Source organism: Callithrix jacchus, chromosome 13, assembly GCF_049354715.1.
Source record: "Callithrix jacchus isolate 240 chromosome 13, calJac240_pri, whole genome shotgun sequence".
Lineage (NCBI taxonomy): Eukaryota > Metazoa > Chordata > Mammalia > Primates > Cebidae > Callithrix > Callithrix jacchus.
Genome location: NC_133514.1, coordinates 74997005 through 75013893, shown reverse-complemented (window position 1 = coordinate 75013893; position 16889 = coordinate 74997005). Strand labels below are relative to the sequence as shown.

The 16889-nt window shown below is 35.6% G+C and overlaps 1 protein-coding gene across 31 annotated transcripts in view; it reads left to right on the top strand.

Moving 5' to 3' along the window:
• Positions 1-16889, top strand: part of TRAPPC8 (trafficking protein particle complex subunit 8) — a 115361-nt gene that overhangs the window by 32595 nt on the left and 65877 nt on the right. For 8 of the 31 annotated variants that reach the window (XM_078347949.1, XM_078347937.1, XM_054244091.2 and 5 more), the window contains 7 exons: positions 474-567; positions 1554-1816; positions 2234-2349; positions 3358-3508; positions 7932-8032; positions 9952-10057; positions 16769-16789. In XM_078347949.1, coding sequence (XP_078204075.1) covers positions 474-567; positions 1554-1816; positions 2234-2349; positions 3358-3508; positions 7932-8032; positions 9952-10057; positions 16769-16789 — 852 coding nt within the window. The remainder of the gene's footprint in view (positions 1-473; positions 568-1553; positions 1817-2233; positions 2350-3357; positions 3509-7931; positions 8033-9951; positions 10058-16768; positions 16790-16889) is intronic. The other 23 variants (XM_078347952.1, XM_078347941.1, XM_078347936.1 and 20 more) reach the window with 5 other exon arrangements.

Genomic DNA, 16889 nt, shown 5'->3' with positions numbered 1-16889 from the left:
TACCATCCCTCTTTTCTTTCCCCATCTGACTCTAGTAGTCCATCTCTCTTGCCATTATTACTTAAGATACATAAGCATATGTATGTGCTTATGTGAACATTCATGTATATACATATATATGTGTGTGTAGATACACATATCACTTGCAAGTAGATATCCTGAAATAATTTGAATTAACAAGAATTAGGATAGTAGAGTGTGAAAGGGGATTTAAGAATATAGTAGGTGTGTGCTTTATTAGACAAAACTGAAAAAAAAAAGAAAAGAAAAGAAAAAGAATATAGTAGGTGTGAACTGGAGTGAGAGAATAAGATCCATGGAAGAAGTTATGAATTTAGAGGACTAGAAAGTACTCACTGTAGCAAATAAATGAGGCCAACAGTTAGTAGAGTAATCAGTTGTTGATGGATTTGATAGTATCTTAAATATATTGAAATATAACTGCTAATGCTTTTAAAATTTTATTTTGATAGGAATCATATGAAGATGGCCCTTGTCCTATAACTTCAAATAAGAATTGTGATAATAACTTGCTTTCATTGGATGGATTAGATAACGAAGTCAAAGGTCTTGATATATTTTCTCTAAGTTTCTCTTTCGATTGAAAATATCCACTGTCGTCAGCATGCTAACCTTTATGGATTAAAAAAATGGGGGAAATTTTCATAATACAGAAAGATAATAGGCAGGCTAGTTTTTCTTTTTCTTGCAAAATCTATGTGCATCTTTTCTTTTTTTGAGATGGAGTCTTGCTCTGTTGCCCAGGCTGGAGTGCAGTGGTATGATCTCAGCTCACTGCAACCTCCAATTTCTGCCTCCCAGGTTCAAGTGATTTTCCTGCCTCAGCATCCTGTGTAGCTGGGATTACAAGTGCATGCCACCACACCCGGGTAATTTTTGTATTTTTAGTAGAGATGGGGTTTCACCATGTTGGTCAGGCTGGTCTTGAACTTCTGACCTCTTGGTCTGCCTATCTCAGCCTCCAAAAATGCTGGGATTACAGGCTTGAGCCACTGTTCCCGACCCATGTTAGTTTTTCTTCTGAAAATTTTATTGAGCTACTTGAGTTTGATTGTTTTTGACACTTAAAAATTTGTTTTATGTGAGTAATGTATGAGATTTCTTTTAAAATATTTTGTAGAAAGTAAGGGAAGATGTGATGCACAGCATTAATTATTTAAAAATTTACATGATTTCGAGAGCCTTATTTCTGATTTTAAATTATAGTTTTTGTAATGATAACTAAAATCTTATTTTTTTCTTATGGCTTAGTTGTGCTGTTTAAAAGTCATTCATTATATTACTTAAAGCATTTTTTTTTCATTTCCTGGTTTATATGAATTTTCAAATTTCTAATACGTGTACCAAAACAAATATTAACTCAAGCCCTTTAATTTTGAGGCTGGGGGATGTTACTGTTTTGTATTTTAGACATTTACGTTTACAGAAAGATAAGGGGTTTTAACATTCTGCTTTTTTTCCTTTAGCAGTATGATAGTATTATCACAATTTTCTGTTGCATTCTTAGAGTAAAAGAAAGATCTCTTTTTCAGTAGTAGATGGCTTACCAAATAACTTCAGAGCTCACCCGCTTCAATTGGACCAATCCAGTGACCCTTCTAACAGTGTTGATGGCCCAGATCATGTAAGATCTGTCTCATCGTTACATGAAACAAAGAAAGGAAATACTGGAATAATTCATGGTGCATGTTTGACACTTACTGATCATGATAGAATTCGACAGTTTATACAAGAGTTCACATTTCGAGGCCTTTTGCCACATATAGAGAAAACAATTAGACAATTAAATGATCAGGTAAGGTTTAATTTTTTGGATTAGCATTTTTAAAATTTAAGTAAATAGTAAATTTAAGAATTATTAAACATATTTGAGGTTTTGTTTTGTTTTCTTTTTAAGATAGGCCAATATGAAGACTTCCCAAAATTACTATTAGGGATGAAATTCTGTTCAACTCTAGAAGAGGTTTATTCATTTTCACTAGGATTTTGCCAGCATAGTAGACAGTTTTTTTTTAATCAGTTTTCTTTTTCCTTTTTTTGTTTTTGTTTTTTTTTTTTTTTTTACTGACAAGAGCAATACCATAATTCAGTTTTAATAAAATGAATGTTTGCTGATTAGTAAAGCTTTTTAGTTAAAAATTTTTGTGTGTGTGTAAAAGAAAAATATAAAATTCTTTATATTTGTCAACATGTTTAATCTCTTTTTTTAAAGCTAATATCAAGAAAAGGTTTGAGTCGATCTCTATTTTCTGCAACTAAAAAATGGTTTAGTGGCAGTAAAGTTCCAGAAAAGAGCATTAATGAGCTGAAAAATACATCTGGCTTGCTGTGAGTAAAGTGTTACCATTTTTGTTTCTCCTCTGTTTAACTCTGACTAGTGTTTGTATGATATCCTGCAGAAGATAACTGTCTCTTTAATTTCTTAGTTTTGTACTGGTGAAAATTCAGGTAGATATGAAGAGTGACTCTAAGTAAATTATATTAATTTTTCAAAAACTGTAAGTAATTGGACATCTAAAAATAAATGGGAAAGTCACTTTACTTTGGGTCTGTTTCCTTATTTGTAAAATGATGAAGTTAGACTAGGTATTCGTTAGTAACTATTCTGTACCTAAAATGTAAAATGTAATGGCCTGACAATTCTAAGACAAGGCACACATTTATTAAATTTTGCTTTACACAAAAAAATCTTTTTTTTTTTTTTTTTGAGATGGAGTTTTGCTCTTGTTACCCAGGCTGGAGTGCAATGGTGCGATCTTGGCTCACCACAACCTCCGCCTCCTGGGTTCAGGCAATTCTCCCGCCTCAGCCTCCTGAGTAACTGGGATTACAGGCACGTGCCATCGTGCCCAGCTAATTTTTTGTATTTTTAGTAGAGACGGGGTTTCACCATGTTCACCAGGGTGGTCTCGATCTCTTAACCTCGTGATCTACCCACCTCGGCCTTCCAAAGTGCTGGGATTACAGGCGTGAGCCACTGTGCCCAGCTGTGCAAAAAATCATTTTAAGGAAAAATATAATTAATCCATTTTGGATTTTAGTCTTTCTCCTGGTTTTATATATAAGTGAGTCACTCGGAATTAACCATTTACTTCATTATTTACCATGGAGAAAATGTTTGCCTGCCGTTGAGACATTCTCAGGGCTATAAATAATAAAACAAGGAACTTTATGTTTCCAGATATTTTTGAGAACTGACACTCTTGTTGGAGGTAGAATTTCTTTAAAACAGCATTAGTTTCCTCATATTCTGGAAGAACACGCAGCTTGTTAATATATTTCATAATTTTAATGGTTTAGTAATACATTGTAAATTATTTTCTTTTGTATTTACAGGTATCCACCAGAAGCACCAGAACTTCAAATCAGGAAAATGGCTGACTTGTGTTTTTTGGTGCAGCATTATGATTTGGCATACAATTGCTATCATACTGCAAAGAAAGATTTTCTTAATGATCAAGCAATGCTTTATGCAGCTGGTGCCTTGGTTGGTATTCTGTGGTATTATAATTCCTTAATTCTGGTACCATAAATGATTTAGAAATTTCTCTTGGTGGCAAACAGAATCCTTAGGGATAAAATTGTACTCAAAGAGCATATAGTGCTTTATAGATTGTGAATTTCTTAATGCTGAGTTGATGGATTTCCCTTAAATTAGTTCATTAGGTGGGATACTGGCACATGCCTGTAGACCCAGCTACTTGAGAGGCTGAGGCAGTAGGATTGCTTGAGCCCAAGAGTTTGAGACCAGCCTGAGCAAAATAATAAGATTACATCTTTAAAAATAAATTGAAGAAACTTATTTCTTAAAAATAAAGCCCAGCTGGTCTCGGTGGCTCACTCCTGAATCCCAACACTTTGGGAGTCCGAGGTGGGTGGATCATCTGAGATCAGGAGTTCCAGACCAACCTGGCCAATATGGCGAAACCCCATCTCTACTAAAAATACAAAAAATTAGCGGGGTGTGCTGGCACATGCCTGTAATCCCAGCTACTTGGGAGGCTGAGGCAGGAGAATCTCTTGAACCTGGGAGGCAGAGGTTGCAGTGAGCCGAGATCGCGCCATTGCACTCCCAAGTCTGAGGAACAAGAGTGAAACTCCATCTCAAAAAAAAAAAAAATAACAAAACAAAACAAAAACCCAAAAAACTAGGTCATTAAAAGATGGTCATGTATCAGGGTTTCGTGCTTGATTAGTTCTTTCTAACTTTTGCATCAGCTTTCAGAATTGAATTTCATTTTTTATTATATTCAAAATATAAAATTGTTTTTAGAAGTTATATTTAAACCTTGACAAACATTTTTAAGTTGCTTGATGTATGACTTCATATTAGTCAAGAACATGAACTTTGGTGTGAGACACTCTCATCTTAATGAATCCTAATGGTATAGGATCAGATAAGGTATAAGTCATGCACTTAGCATACTGCCTTATATATAATAAGGTGTCAATAAGTGTTGGTTGTGTTAGTTTTGTAATTGATTACAAAGCCAGGTGTTTCTGAAGCATTTTCCATACTTGTTGCCTAAAACTTTATAATGTTTTTGAAAGTTATATGTGTAATCTGCTTTATGTGTTCAGAAAAGAGTAAAATTAGCACTGTTACTTTCTATTTAATCTTTCAAAAAACATGTAAGCTTATAGACAGAAGTGAAGAAAAAATGTGAAGGAACTAATTTATTGGTAATTATGTAGATACTTTTTTTAACTAGAAAATATTCACAGGTTGACAGATACTTGTTTAATAACTGTCATTTGTTTTGCATTAATTTTAATACTGTGAATATATAAAATTAGTAACTTAAAAATGGAAGCCAGAATAGCAAGATTATATTGCTATTATTTTCTATTTCTCAAATTTTTTAATGAAAATAGTAATAAGCCCACTTTTATTTTTTTTTATTTTTTTTGTGAGACAGACTCTTGGCTCACTGCAGCTTCTGCCTCCTGGGTTTGAGCAGTTCTCGTGCCTAAGCCTCCTAAGTAACTGGGAACACAGGCACACCCCACCATGCCTGGCTAATTTTTTTTTTTTTATTTTTAGTAGAGACAAGATTTCACCATGTTTTCCCAGGCTAGTCTTGAACTCCTGACCTTTGGCAATCCACCTGTCTCAGCCTCCCTCCCAAACTGTTAGGATTACAGGCATGAGCCACAGCCAGCCCACTTTTTAAAAACCTTTCTCAGAAATGGATAATATGCTATTTGTTTGAAAACATAAGTGAATTTTCCTTGGCTAAATAGTCTCTGATTGCTCATTATAGTCATCCAATTTAAGCTAATATGAAATCACAAATCGTGTTATTAATACCATAGGTATGTTGTAATGATAACATTTTATGTAATGTACCTGCAAATAGAATGTTTGATAAATACATTTAAGCCATTCAACTGGAAGTATTAGTAGCTATTTAAGATAAAATAATATAGCACTGGAAAACAAAGGCATATTTGCTCCTATATGATATTTGTACACCTGAAAATCATTGTAGCCTTTAAAAGCTACCCTAAAAATAATAAGCTTCTGAGAAAAGTTGGACTGGGATAGTCTTCTTGAAACCTATTCATCTTTGTAACCAGAGCACAAACAAAAACATTAAATGGTGGAAGATGATGGCTGAGGATACCTCAGAGAATGTAAAAAATAAATTTTGTATAGGGATTGGGGTGGAGACGAGTTTCTAACCAGTGGAGCTGCCATGAAGGTGATCATAGAAGAAAGTACAGCCTACCCTGAGCTCAGAGCTGTGCAAGACTGGTGGTGTACTTCTCTGGAGACAGAGTCCGTGTGCACCAAAGTGCAGACATTCAGTTTTTAGCAGCTGATAGAGTACTTGTCTATGCAGCAGCTGTGCTTAGGGCTTTTTCCTTTTCTACTGAAGAATATAAATTTATAATACTGCTATTTTGATTCCCTTGCCTAAGAAAAGTGTATGAATAAATAAAAATTTAATTTGTACTGATATTATTTCCCTATTTACCATTCACATGTTAGCTAATTGATGAGGTAAAAATGTGTTGTAGTAGAATAGACTAGACTATATGCCTTTTTAGATGAAAACTGTAGAAGAATGATTTGCAATAGCTTTGAAAAAAAACCGTAGAAGATGTTTAGTCATAGTAACTACAAAGGCAAAATAAATATTAAAGCAAAACCAGTAATAGGAATTCTTCTAGACTTTTTTTTTTTATTTTTTTTCTTTTTTGTTAGCGCTGAAGGAATTTTTTTTTTTTTTGATTTGAGACCAAGTCTCACTCTGTTGCCCAGGCTTGAGTGCAGTGACTCAGTCTCAGCTCACTGCAGCCTCTCAGGTTTAAGCAATTCTCGCGCCTCAGCCTCCCAAAAATAGCTGAGATTACAAGCGTGTGCTGTCTCTATAAAGATGATACCACAGCCATAACTGTGTCACATCTCAGAGACCCATGGAGCAAAAATAAATGAAAAGACCTCTCAAGCTAGTTTGGAAAAATAGATAGTTTAGATAAATTGTTCAACCTCCCACTTAAAGCTGTTAGGCAGAATATCTGGGAGAACACTGTGGGTAAGATGCTGCCTGACAGGAATAACCTCTTGCTCTGACCAGCATAGGGTCAGCATTTTGTTGTTGTTGTTGTTTGTATTTTTGAGACCGAATCTCACTCTGTCACCCAAGCTGGAGTGCCTTGGCACAGTCTCGGCTCACTGTAACTTCTGCTTCCTGGGTTCAAGCAATTCTCCTTTCTCAGCCTCCCAAGTAGCTGGGATTACAGTCCCCTGCCACCACACCTGGCTAATTTTTTGTATTTTTATTGGAGACAAGGTTTCACCAGTTGGCCAGGCTGGTCTCGAACTCCTGACCTCCAGTGAGCTGTCTGCCTTGGCCTTGCAAAGTGCTGGGATTACAAGTGTGTGTCAGTGGGCCTGGCCAAGTGAGCATATTTTTGATGGGAAAACATAACTGTCAAATACTATAATGACAAACAGGAAGGGGAAACATGAGTAGCTCTAGAAAACAGAAGATTTAAAAATCTGAACAAAAAATGGAGAAGCAAGGGACAACACACCTAACCACTAGGCCTGACCCTTCATTCATTCATACTAAGCACATTGTATATACCTGCACCCACTCACGCTGCCACAAACAGCATTCAGGTAGGTGCCCAAATGAGGACAAATCCAAATGTCTGCTCTCTTTGGAATTTCCATGGCAAATCTGAATTTGGACAAAAGTAAAGACCTCCCTAGGATTTAAACAAATCTTAGGAGGCAGTCTTTGCTCCCAATGTCGCCAGTGGTGCTCTTATATTTGCCTGAGCCCTTCATAATTGTCTGGACACCAGAATTCATTCTTCATATTCCTAGAGTTTAAGTGCTAGACCTTATCTAACTTTACCTGTAATGGAAGCATCTCTCTTGACCTCTGTACTCTCCGTGTTCCTTCGGGACAAACGCATCCCAAAACAGTGGTCATTAGAGGGTGTCCAGGAATTGGAAAGTAAGAAGAGAGTAATATAAATACAATAAAGAAATGCCTGTTATTTATATGATTTCTCTGAGACAGGGTGACCAAGGATCCCCTAGTCTTTAAGGATATGTTTTAAAGGTCTTAATTTAAGGTACTGTAGTCTTTCCTCACAAGAGCCAAGTAAGACAGTGCTACTTGGAGGTTTCTATAGGACTCTTATTCACAACTTACATGAATTCTAGGTGTTCTTTTGACCTCTCTGACTCAGACTTTTCGGAGTCAGATCACGCAGCTTCTCTGATGTATGGGCTGTAAATGTCAAGTCTGCATTAGGCTATGAAGTTTATACATGTGTATCCAGTAAAACAAAACCCCTGCAAATTTCATTCCAACTTTTAGGCTTCCTACCTAAACTGTAATACTATTTCTTCTTTTGAAATATGTAAACTATGTCTTTTATTTTAGGAAATGGCAGCAGTGTCCGCTTTTCTTCAACCAGGAGCACCTAGGCCATACCCTGCTCATTACATGGATACAGCAATTCAGACATATAGGGATATCTGCAAGTAGGTGACTATGTAAGATTTATATTGTATCCAGTTAGAGGTCAGTTTGTTCTTTTTTTTTTCTTTCCATTCCTAAACTCCCAAATCAAGCTAATACAGTCAGAGACAAATTGAGGGGATTTTTTTTTTTAATTGGGTCTTCTGCAGAGGAAGAGGTGATTTTTCAATAATAAATGTTTTATTACACCTTTTTCTTTTCAATTTTGTTTGGGTTGATGGTTAGGAATGTGTTACGTAATGTTGAGATTATATGTTACATTGAGAGCAATTTGTATTGGGATATTTCTAACTTTAAACTGCTGTCACATTAGGAATTAGTCATTTTGCATTTTCTTTGTTAAATCGGCAAAACACAAATAGTTAAATAATACTGTATTCATAGTGAATTCTGTTGGAATCCTATAAGAGTTAGAACTCACCACCTATAAGGAGACTGTGAACTGGTCCCCAGTGGTCAGGGGATATTTCATGGGATATTTGATGGATAGACCTTGAAAGAAAGGTGGTTAGGGGACTTGAACCATGAAGACATATCAGGAATTGTGATTGGCAGGCATAATGTTTTAGATGTATGTTATTGGTTAAAGAGAATAAAGCCCTGGCTAGGTTGGAAGGTTTCTGTCTAGGGAAGGTACTGGATGATAAATTTGGAAAGGAGGTTTGAGCTAAATCTTTGTGAGGAAACTTTACCATCATGTTTGTTTGTTTGATTGATTGATTGATTTTTGAGACAGAGTCTTACTCTGTCTCCCAGGCTGGAGTGCAGTGGCATGATCTTGGCTGACTACAACCTCTGCCTCCTGGGTTCAAGTGATTCTCCTGCCTCAGTCTCCAGATTAGCTGGGATTATAGGCGGGAGCTACCCTGCCTGGCTATTTTGTATTTTTAGTAGAGAAAAGGTTTCACCATATTGGCCAGGCTGGTCTGGAACTCCTGACCTCAAGAGATCTGTTCGCCTTGGCCTCCCAAAGTGTTGGGATTACAGGCATGAGCCACCATGCCTGGCTTTTTTTTTTTTTTTTTTTTTTTTTTGAGACAGAGTCTTGCATTGTCAGTGGGCTGGAGTGCGATGGGGAGATCTCTGCTCACTGCAACCTCTGCCTCCTGGGTTCAGTTGATTCTCCTGCCTCAGCCTCCAGAGTAGCTGAGATTACAGGCACGTGTCACCATGCCCAACAAATTTTGTATTTTTAGTAGAGATGGGGTTGGCCAGGCTGGTCTTGAACTCCTGACCTCAAGAGATCTGCCCCCTTCGGCCTCCCAAAGTGCTGGGATTACAGGCATGAGCTACCATGCCTGGCCCATGTATTTTGTTGTTTTTTTCCTTTTGAGACGTAGTCTCACACTGTCACCTGGGCTGGAGTTCAGTGGTGTGATCTCCACTCACTGCAACCTTCGCCTCCCAGGTTCAAGCGATTCTCCTACCAGGCCTTCCAAAGTGTTGGGATGACAGGCGTAAGCCACCTCTTCCGGCTCCATAGACTTTTGTTTTTCTTTTTACAGTCAGTTGTGTATTTGTGGGTTCTGCACCTGAAGATTCAATCAATTGCAGATTAAACATATTTGGGAAAAAAAAACCAACAATAAATAACAACAATACAAAAATTAAAAATGCAAATAAAAAATAAAGTATAAAAACGATTTACATAGTATTTACATTGTAGTAGTTATTATAAATAATCTAGAGATGATTTAAATTATATGAGAGGATGTCTATAGGTTATATACAAATACTATACAATTTTATATAAGGAACTTGATAAACCTTGGATTTTAGTATCCTGGAGGGTCCTGGGGAACCAATTCCCTGCAACTATCCTCTAAAACTGTAATTGGAATCTTTTGCTGAACAAATTTACTTTGATGTGCTAAGGTATTACTATAGTGCTGATTTTATCTTCTTGTCCTTTTTTTTATAGGAATATGGTGTTGGCTGAAAGATGTGTGTTGCTTAGTGCTGAACTTTTAAAAAGCCAAAGCAAATATTCAGAGGCTGCAGCTCTCCTAATACGGTTGACCAGTGAGGTACTGAAATTGTGTAGTATTTGCTTTAGTTAGCATTGTTCATTTTTTTAAAAAGAGGTATCTTTTTCCTGAAAGGTTTACAAAATATAAAATTAGCCAGAGAAAACTCTCTTTGGGAATTTACAACATGGCTATTTTAGGTTTTTGTTGAGCTAATTTTAAATGTGATTTTTTATAAATTAAATTTATTTACATATTTTAAGCCTACATTTTGTTATTAACTACAGATATGTATTGAGAGTGTCCTCTATGACTTAGGTTTTGTCCTTTGAATACAAATATTTAAAACAATACGTATTTGCATTGTTACTAATATAAAATGATATTTTATTTTTTATTTTTCATTATTATTTGAGTCTGCTTGCTAGGGAAATAAAATTCGTTTTAAAAAACTAATCACTGAGGAATTTAAAATTTTGCTTTCAACTAGTATGAACTTTTAACAAAAATCATCTTGTCCGGGCGCTGTGGCTCATGCCTGTAATCCCAGCACTTAGGGAGGCCGAGGCGGGCAGATCATGAGGTCAAGAGGTCAAGACCAGACTGACCAACATGATGAAACCCCGTCTCTACTACAAATACAAAAATTAGCCGGGCGTGGTGGCATGCGCCTGTAATCCCAGCTACTCAGGAGGCTGAGACAGGAGACTCGCTTAAACCCCAGAGGCGGAGTTAAGATCACACCACTGCACCTCAGCCTGGGCGGCAGAGCAAGACTCCATCTCAAAAAAAAAAAAAAAGAAAGAAAACCATCTTAAACATTTAAAAAACCTGTATTTTGAAATTTTAAAAGAGAAAAAAATAATCCGTTTATAGTTGTTGAAGAATTTACAGCAGACATTATTGAGTTGCATTGACTGCAGGCTTGTAAAGAATTGAAGAATTTACAGCAGACATTATTGAGTTGCATTGACTGCAGGCTTGTAAAGAATGGTAGTAATTCCTTTATAAGTATTGTTAATAACACGTTTTTTAGACAAATGCTGAAGAATGAAGGAACAAAATCAAACACCTCCTTTGTTTGCTCCTTAAATGTTAAATTACCCTAGGATTTTAATCCTTAGACTACTGCACTTTTTATTCTGTACATTTTTGGGATGATCTTGTCCACAGCCATGATTTTCACTCTCAAATCTGTCTTTAACCCTAACCTTTCCTTGAGCTTTTGATTTGTATGGCCAACTGTCTTTTTTTTCTGAGACAGACTCTCACTCTGTCACCTAGCCTGGAGTGCAATGGTGCGATCTTGGCTCACTGCAACCTCTGTCTCCCAGGCTCTGCCTCAGCCTCCTGAGTAGCTGGGATTACAGGAGGAGCCTGTCACTATGCCTGGCTAAGTTTTGTATTTTTAGTAGAGACGGGTTCGGCCATGTTTGTCAAGCTTGATTGAACTCTGGAACTTGGGTGATTACAGGTGTGAGCCCACTTTGCCCAGCCGGCCAACTGTCTTTAAGATTTATCTACTTGGAGCCAGGTAGCACTCTAGGAAGCCTAGGTGGCAGATCACCTGAGGTCAGGAGTTTGAGACCAGCCTGTTCAACACAGTGAAATCCTATCTCTACTAAAAATACAAAAAATAGCTGGGTATTGTGGCACATGCCTATAATCTCTGCCACTAAGGAGGCTGAGGCAAGAGAATTGCTTGAACCCAGGAGGCGGAGGTTGCAGTGAGCCGAGATCACGCCATTGCACTCCAGCCTGGGCGACAGAGCAAAACTGTCTCAACAACAAGGAAAAAAAAAGATTTATCTACTTGTATGTTTCTAGGGCATCTTAAATTAACATATTGATAAACCTGTAACATTTTTTACCTGGTATTATGATCTTCAATTATGTTATCGCTAACTAGCCCTCCGTTTGCTCAATGCAGAAATGGTTTGAGATGTTCCTATATTCTCCTATCCTGTCTGTAATCCAATGCAGAGTGGAGGTGGGGGTGGGGGTGATTTTTGTTTTCACGCTCTTAAAACATTATTTATTTATTTAATTTTAAAAAGTTTGATCTTTTAAAATATATTTTCTTTTTATATCTCCAAATAGTTTACTTATCTTTCTTTTGTTTTTGTTGATGTTTTTTATAAACTTCTCCTACTCCTCTAGTTCTCATTCTTGGTATTTTTTTCTCTGGGACTGTGGCCTTTTTCATATTGCTTCGCCTAATTATTAATAGTCATGGTATCAGTTGTGTACTTGAGATGGTCTTTCCTAATATCCGTTTGTCTTATGTGCCTCTGTTCTGCTCTCTCATATAATACTGTTAAGACCTGACTTACCATGTTTTATCATATTATATATTGGAAATTATGTTTAAACTTCTTAAGTTGTTAGCATCTTGAGGGCAGGGAACCATGTTGCCTTCTGTTTTTATTCCTGTTGCCTAACACTGGCCTTGGCACATGGATTAGATGCTCTACAAATGTTTGTTGGAACTGATTCATTCATTCTTCTACAAAAGTTTCTGTAAGATCTAAGATTCAGAAGTGATATTTAAAATATTTAATAATTGTTAATTGCATGGACACTCATAAATATGAATAGATGCCAAACTATTTTGTAGAGCTGAATGTAGGCTTTTGAGTATTTTGATGTTCTCTTATAATAAATAATCTTAATTTGGGTTTGAATGTGTTGCTGTGTTTTTCAACCTAAGGATTATCAGTGAATATTAAAAGAATTTGTGGTTCAGGAGCTTGAATAAAATTACTTTTCTTTCCCCTTGCTTAAATGCTTTAAACTGCCATTCTATCCACATATGTGAATAAAATTTCTTCAGAGCAAATTCTCCTGTCTGCATTATAACCGTGTTATTTTTTGACATTTTTCTCTTCTTTCCAACTCTTTGCTTTCACTTTTCTTTTTAAAATTTGGATGATTTATTTTATCATGAAAGTCTAGAAAATATATCATTGTTACTTCCTGCCATGTGGTGGGGAGAGGAGCCAGGTGGTACATTTACCCAGAAATTGTGATTTTCAGTGGCCTTTTCTGCTATACCTTTTATAAATTTCTTTGAGATAACTTGAAACTAATAATATTTGTAAATTGTTAAATCTTTACCAATAATTTCGATTTACTGTATGTATTTTGTTAACTAGAAAGGCTGTATAATATCAAGAGATGCATACTGTTCTTGAAGCTGGAGAATTCAGTTACATACTCTTGGCATTCCTGAACTGTGTCCCCTAGATTTTTGCTGATACCATTATACCAAAAGATAGTTAATGTGGCCTTGGGCATAAGGAGTTGTGCTTTGACTTTCAATACTGCAAATTTATGGGGAAGTGGATCTTATTTTTTGTTTTATGCCCATTTGATTCTCAGAATGGCTGAGCAAACCCAGTTTAATGATAAAGCATGGCCACATTCATCACCACATAGGACATATATGAATTTAATGCTTAAGACATACCTGCCTGTGTCTGTTCCTGTGTTGAATACTTACTCTGGTCGTATAACCCATTTTTTTCTGTTACTGTATTTAAATATGAAAATTCAGTTTCTAGGGATGCTAATATCAGTTTTTTGTATGTTGCTTCAGCTTGGGAGCAACTGGTCCTCCGGGAAATTTATCAGCTGATAGCACCTTTGTTTTCTGTTAACCTCACAGTTATGCAGAGATGAAAGCTTAAAAGCTTAGAGTCATCTTTTATTTTATATTTGATTCAGTTAATTAGCTGACACTGGTAGTTTTTTCAGCTGTGTTTTTATTGAAGTATTTATTGAGGCTTCTACCTTAGGTGATTTTTTTTTTCTCCTGTATATACTCTTATATTTTAAGTTATTGTTCTTTTTATCTTTTGTTAAAATTACCTCTTGGTTGTGGACAGAGTTTTTGTAGACCGGAGTTCTTGCTAAAGTGCTATCACAGATTTTTTTTTCTTTTTAGTTTCTTATAGAACATATATAAAACTTGTTATAAGATAGTATGAAATACACCACTATATTAAAATTTTATCCTTCAATTCATTTAAAGCCTTTGTTTTCTGGATAAAACCATCACTTTGTAAAAATCCTTTTGTTTCTCTTCCGTCAATACTGATAGCAGTTGTCATTCTTTTCAGGGCTATTTTTCTCCCCCCTAAACAATGTTTTTACCACTTTGGGTGTCACAATAAGAATAGGGATCTAAGGAAGAATAAAATGAGTAAGATATGAAAGCAGGGTGTTCAGCTCTAGAAACTGATTCTCAGTCAGTCTAGAATGACTGTATGATTCCCTACATGCAAGAGTGAAAATTTTGTTTCAGCTAAATTAATACAGACCATGGACTTCCACATCTGCTCTCAGTTGGTCAGTTCTTGAGGGTTAAATTTGGGATTGCTAAGGGTTTATTGTTTTGGTTCTTAACCGGATTGTACATTAGAATCATTTACAAACCATTAAATATTCTCAGGGGATATTCTTAGCTTATTAGAATGTCCAGGATTGCTGCCCATCCAAATTTTGCAGTTCAATGAAGCTTCATAGGCAATTAAAAAATGTGTGTGTATATCTCTCTCTCTATATATATTTGTCATGTATGTGTGTGTGTATGCATGCATGCATGCATGCATGCATATGTGCATTGTGCTAAGAGTAAACTTAAGAAATTATAGAACTTAACCCTGTTGAGGCCTAAGTGAAATTCTGAAATAGAAACAATAATTAGGGGGAATTACCTATTTTAAATATTAAAATTATAGATATTAAAATGTAAGGCTACAGAAAGTAAAATGATACAGTGATAAGAATAAAACTATTAATGGGCTAGAATGAGAATTTAAATACTGTACACAAGGTATTATTTAAAATCAGTGGAGAAAGCTAAGTTACTCACAAAATGGTATTGTGACATCTAACCAGCTGTTTGGGGTTGGAATCTTAGCTTATTCATTTCATGTTAATATATTATGGCTTAATTAAGCTATAATAAAAAATGAAGCCAGACTAATACACATACACACACACACACACACACACACACACACCCCTAGAAGCAAATACTAGGGCAGCATTCTTCAAAGTCCTGGATTGATAATATCCTTTTTTAGTTTGATGCAATGTCTTGACACCATAAAGGCAAAGATAGTGTGCTTGCTTATAAAAGAATACATTCTTCCATGTCAAAACTGGGAAATACTATTTGCAAAATACATTACAAAGGACTAATATTAAATATACAGAAGGCTCTTACAAAGCAGAAAATCACAAGAAACCATTCACAAAAGAGCATAAACAGGCAATTCACAGGAAAAGTACAAAATCCCCTAAACATATGAAAAGATTTAACAGCCCTACTATTAAAGAAATGTATGTTAAGAAACAAGGTTTTTTTTTTCTTTTTTGAGACAGGGTATCATTCTTTCGCCAAGGCTGGAATGCAGTGGTGCAGTCATTGCTCACTGCTGCTGCAGCCTCCTGGGCTCAGATGATTCTCCTGCTTTGTCCTCCCATGTAGGTAGGACCACAGACACTCATCACCATGCCCAGCTACTTTTTGTACAGTCGGGGTCTCTTTACGTTGCCCGGGCTGGTCTTGAACTCTTTGGCTCAAATGATCCCCACCTTCGTCTCTCAAAGTTCTGGAATTACAGGTGTGAGCTCCCAAGCTGTCATTTTAATTTTATTAGGTAAAAATTTTAAAGATTTTTGGCTGAATAGAGTGGAACACATATACTCTTATTCTTTGTTGATGAGCGTATGTACTGATGCTACTTTTTTTGTAGCAGTTTGGCCATATTGATTAGAATTTGAAGCATATGCATAGCTTTCATTAACTCAGCAGTCTGTTTCCAGACATTTCTCTATTAAAAGTGTCCAAATAATTCAAATATGTTTTTATAAAGATAGTTATCAAAGCATTTTATGTAATAACTATGAAACAATCAGTTGGTAAGTTAGGGTACATTTATATAATGAAATACAGTGTAGCTTCAAAAGAAATGAGACAGATGTAGATGTCTTAGAAAGGTGTCCCCTACATTAAGTGAAAAAAGCAGGGTACTCTATATAAATACCACTTATGTATCAAAATATATGTGTATTTTTAAAAATCCATATGTATTAGGCATGTAAACACATGTGCATGCATATATGGGAGGGGTGACAGAAATGCACAACAACACTAAGCTTGTAAAGAATAGCTACCTCTGGCAAATGACAGACAGTATGCACTGGGAAAGAAAAATTTCACTTTTTTCTTCAAACATGTATTCTTTTTTAAAAAATTAGTTTGTATTAATTTTTAAAAAAACATTTTCGTAAATTAGTTTGTATTTAATTTTTATAAACTTTTTAAAAATTTTTAAACAATTTTTTAAAAATTGTATTAATTTTTAAAAAGAAAACATTTTCGTAAAAAAAAAAAAAAAAAGGAATACTTGTGCCTAAGTATTTCTGGCACAAACCCTTTTTTAATAACCACTCAATTATGTATTCCTGACTTTTCTACTTACTAGTTTTTGGATCTTAATTACTAGAGCAATCATGTAGTCATTTGTTTTTTTGTCATGAGGAGGTTGAAATAGATAATAGCTGCCATTTCCTAAATGCTTTCTAGATGGTTTCCTCGTGTCTATTTCAGCTCTAGTATAATTTTATGATTGACGCAGAGATAGTTTATGATAATCAATGGTCTGTGAACACTTTTGATGTAACTATAATTTGTTGAAATTATTGCATTTAAAGTCAATGTTTTCTGTTTTCAACTTTCCCTGGGGAAAATAATGGCAGCAGAACACATGGAAGGGCATGGTAAGTTCAGCTTGAGAACAGCTACAAACCTGGAGAAAGTTTGAAAATGTTGTTGATATTTAATCAGCAACCTTCAGTACTTTCTCAGTTATCTGTAACA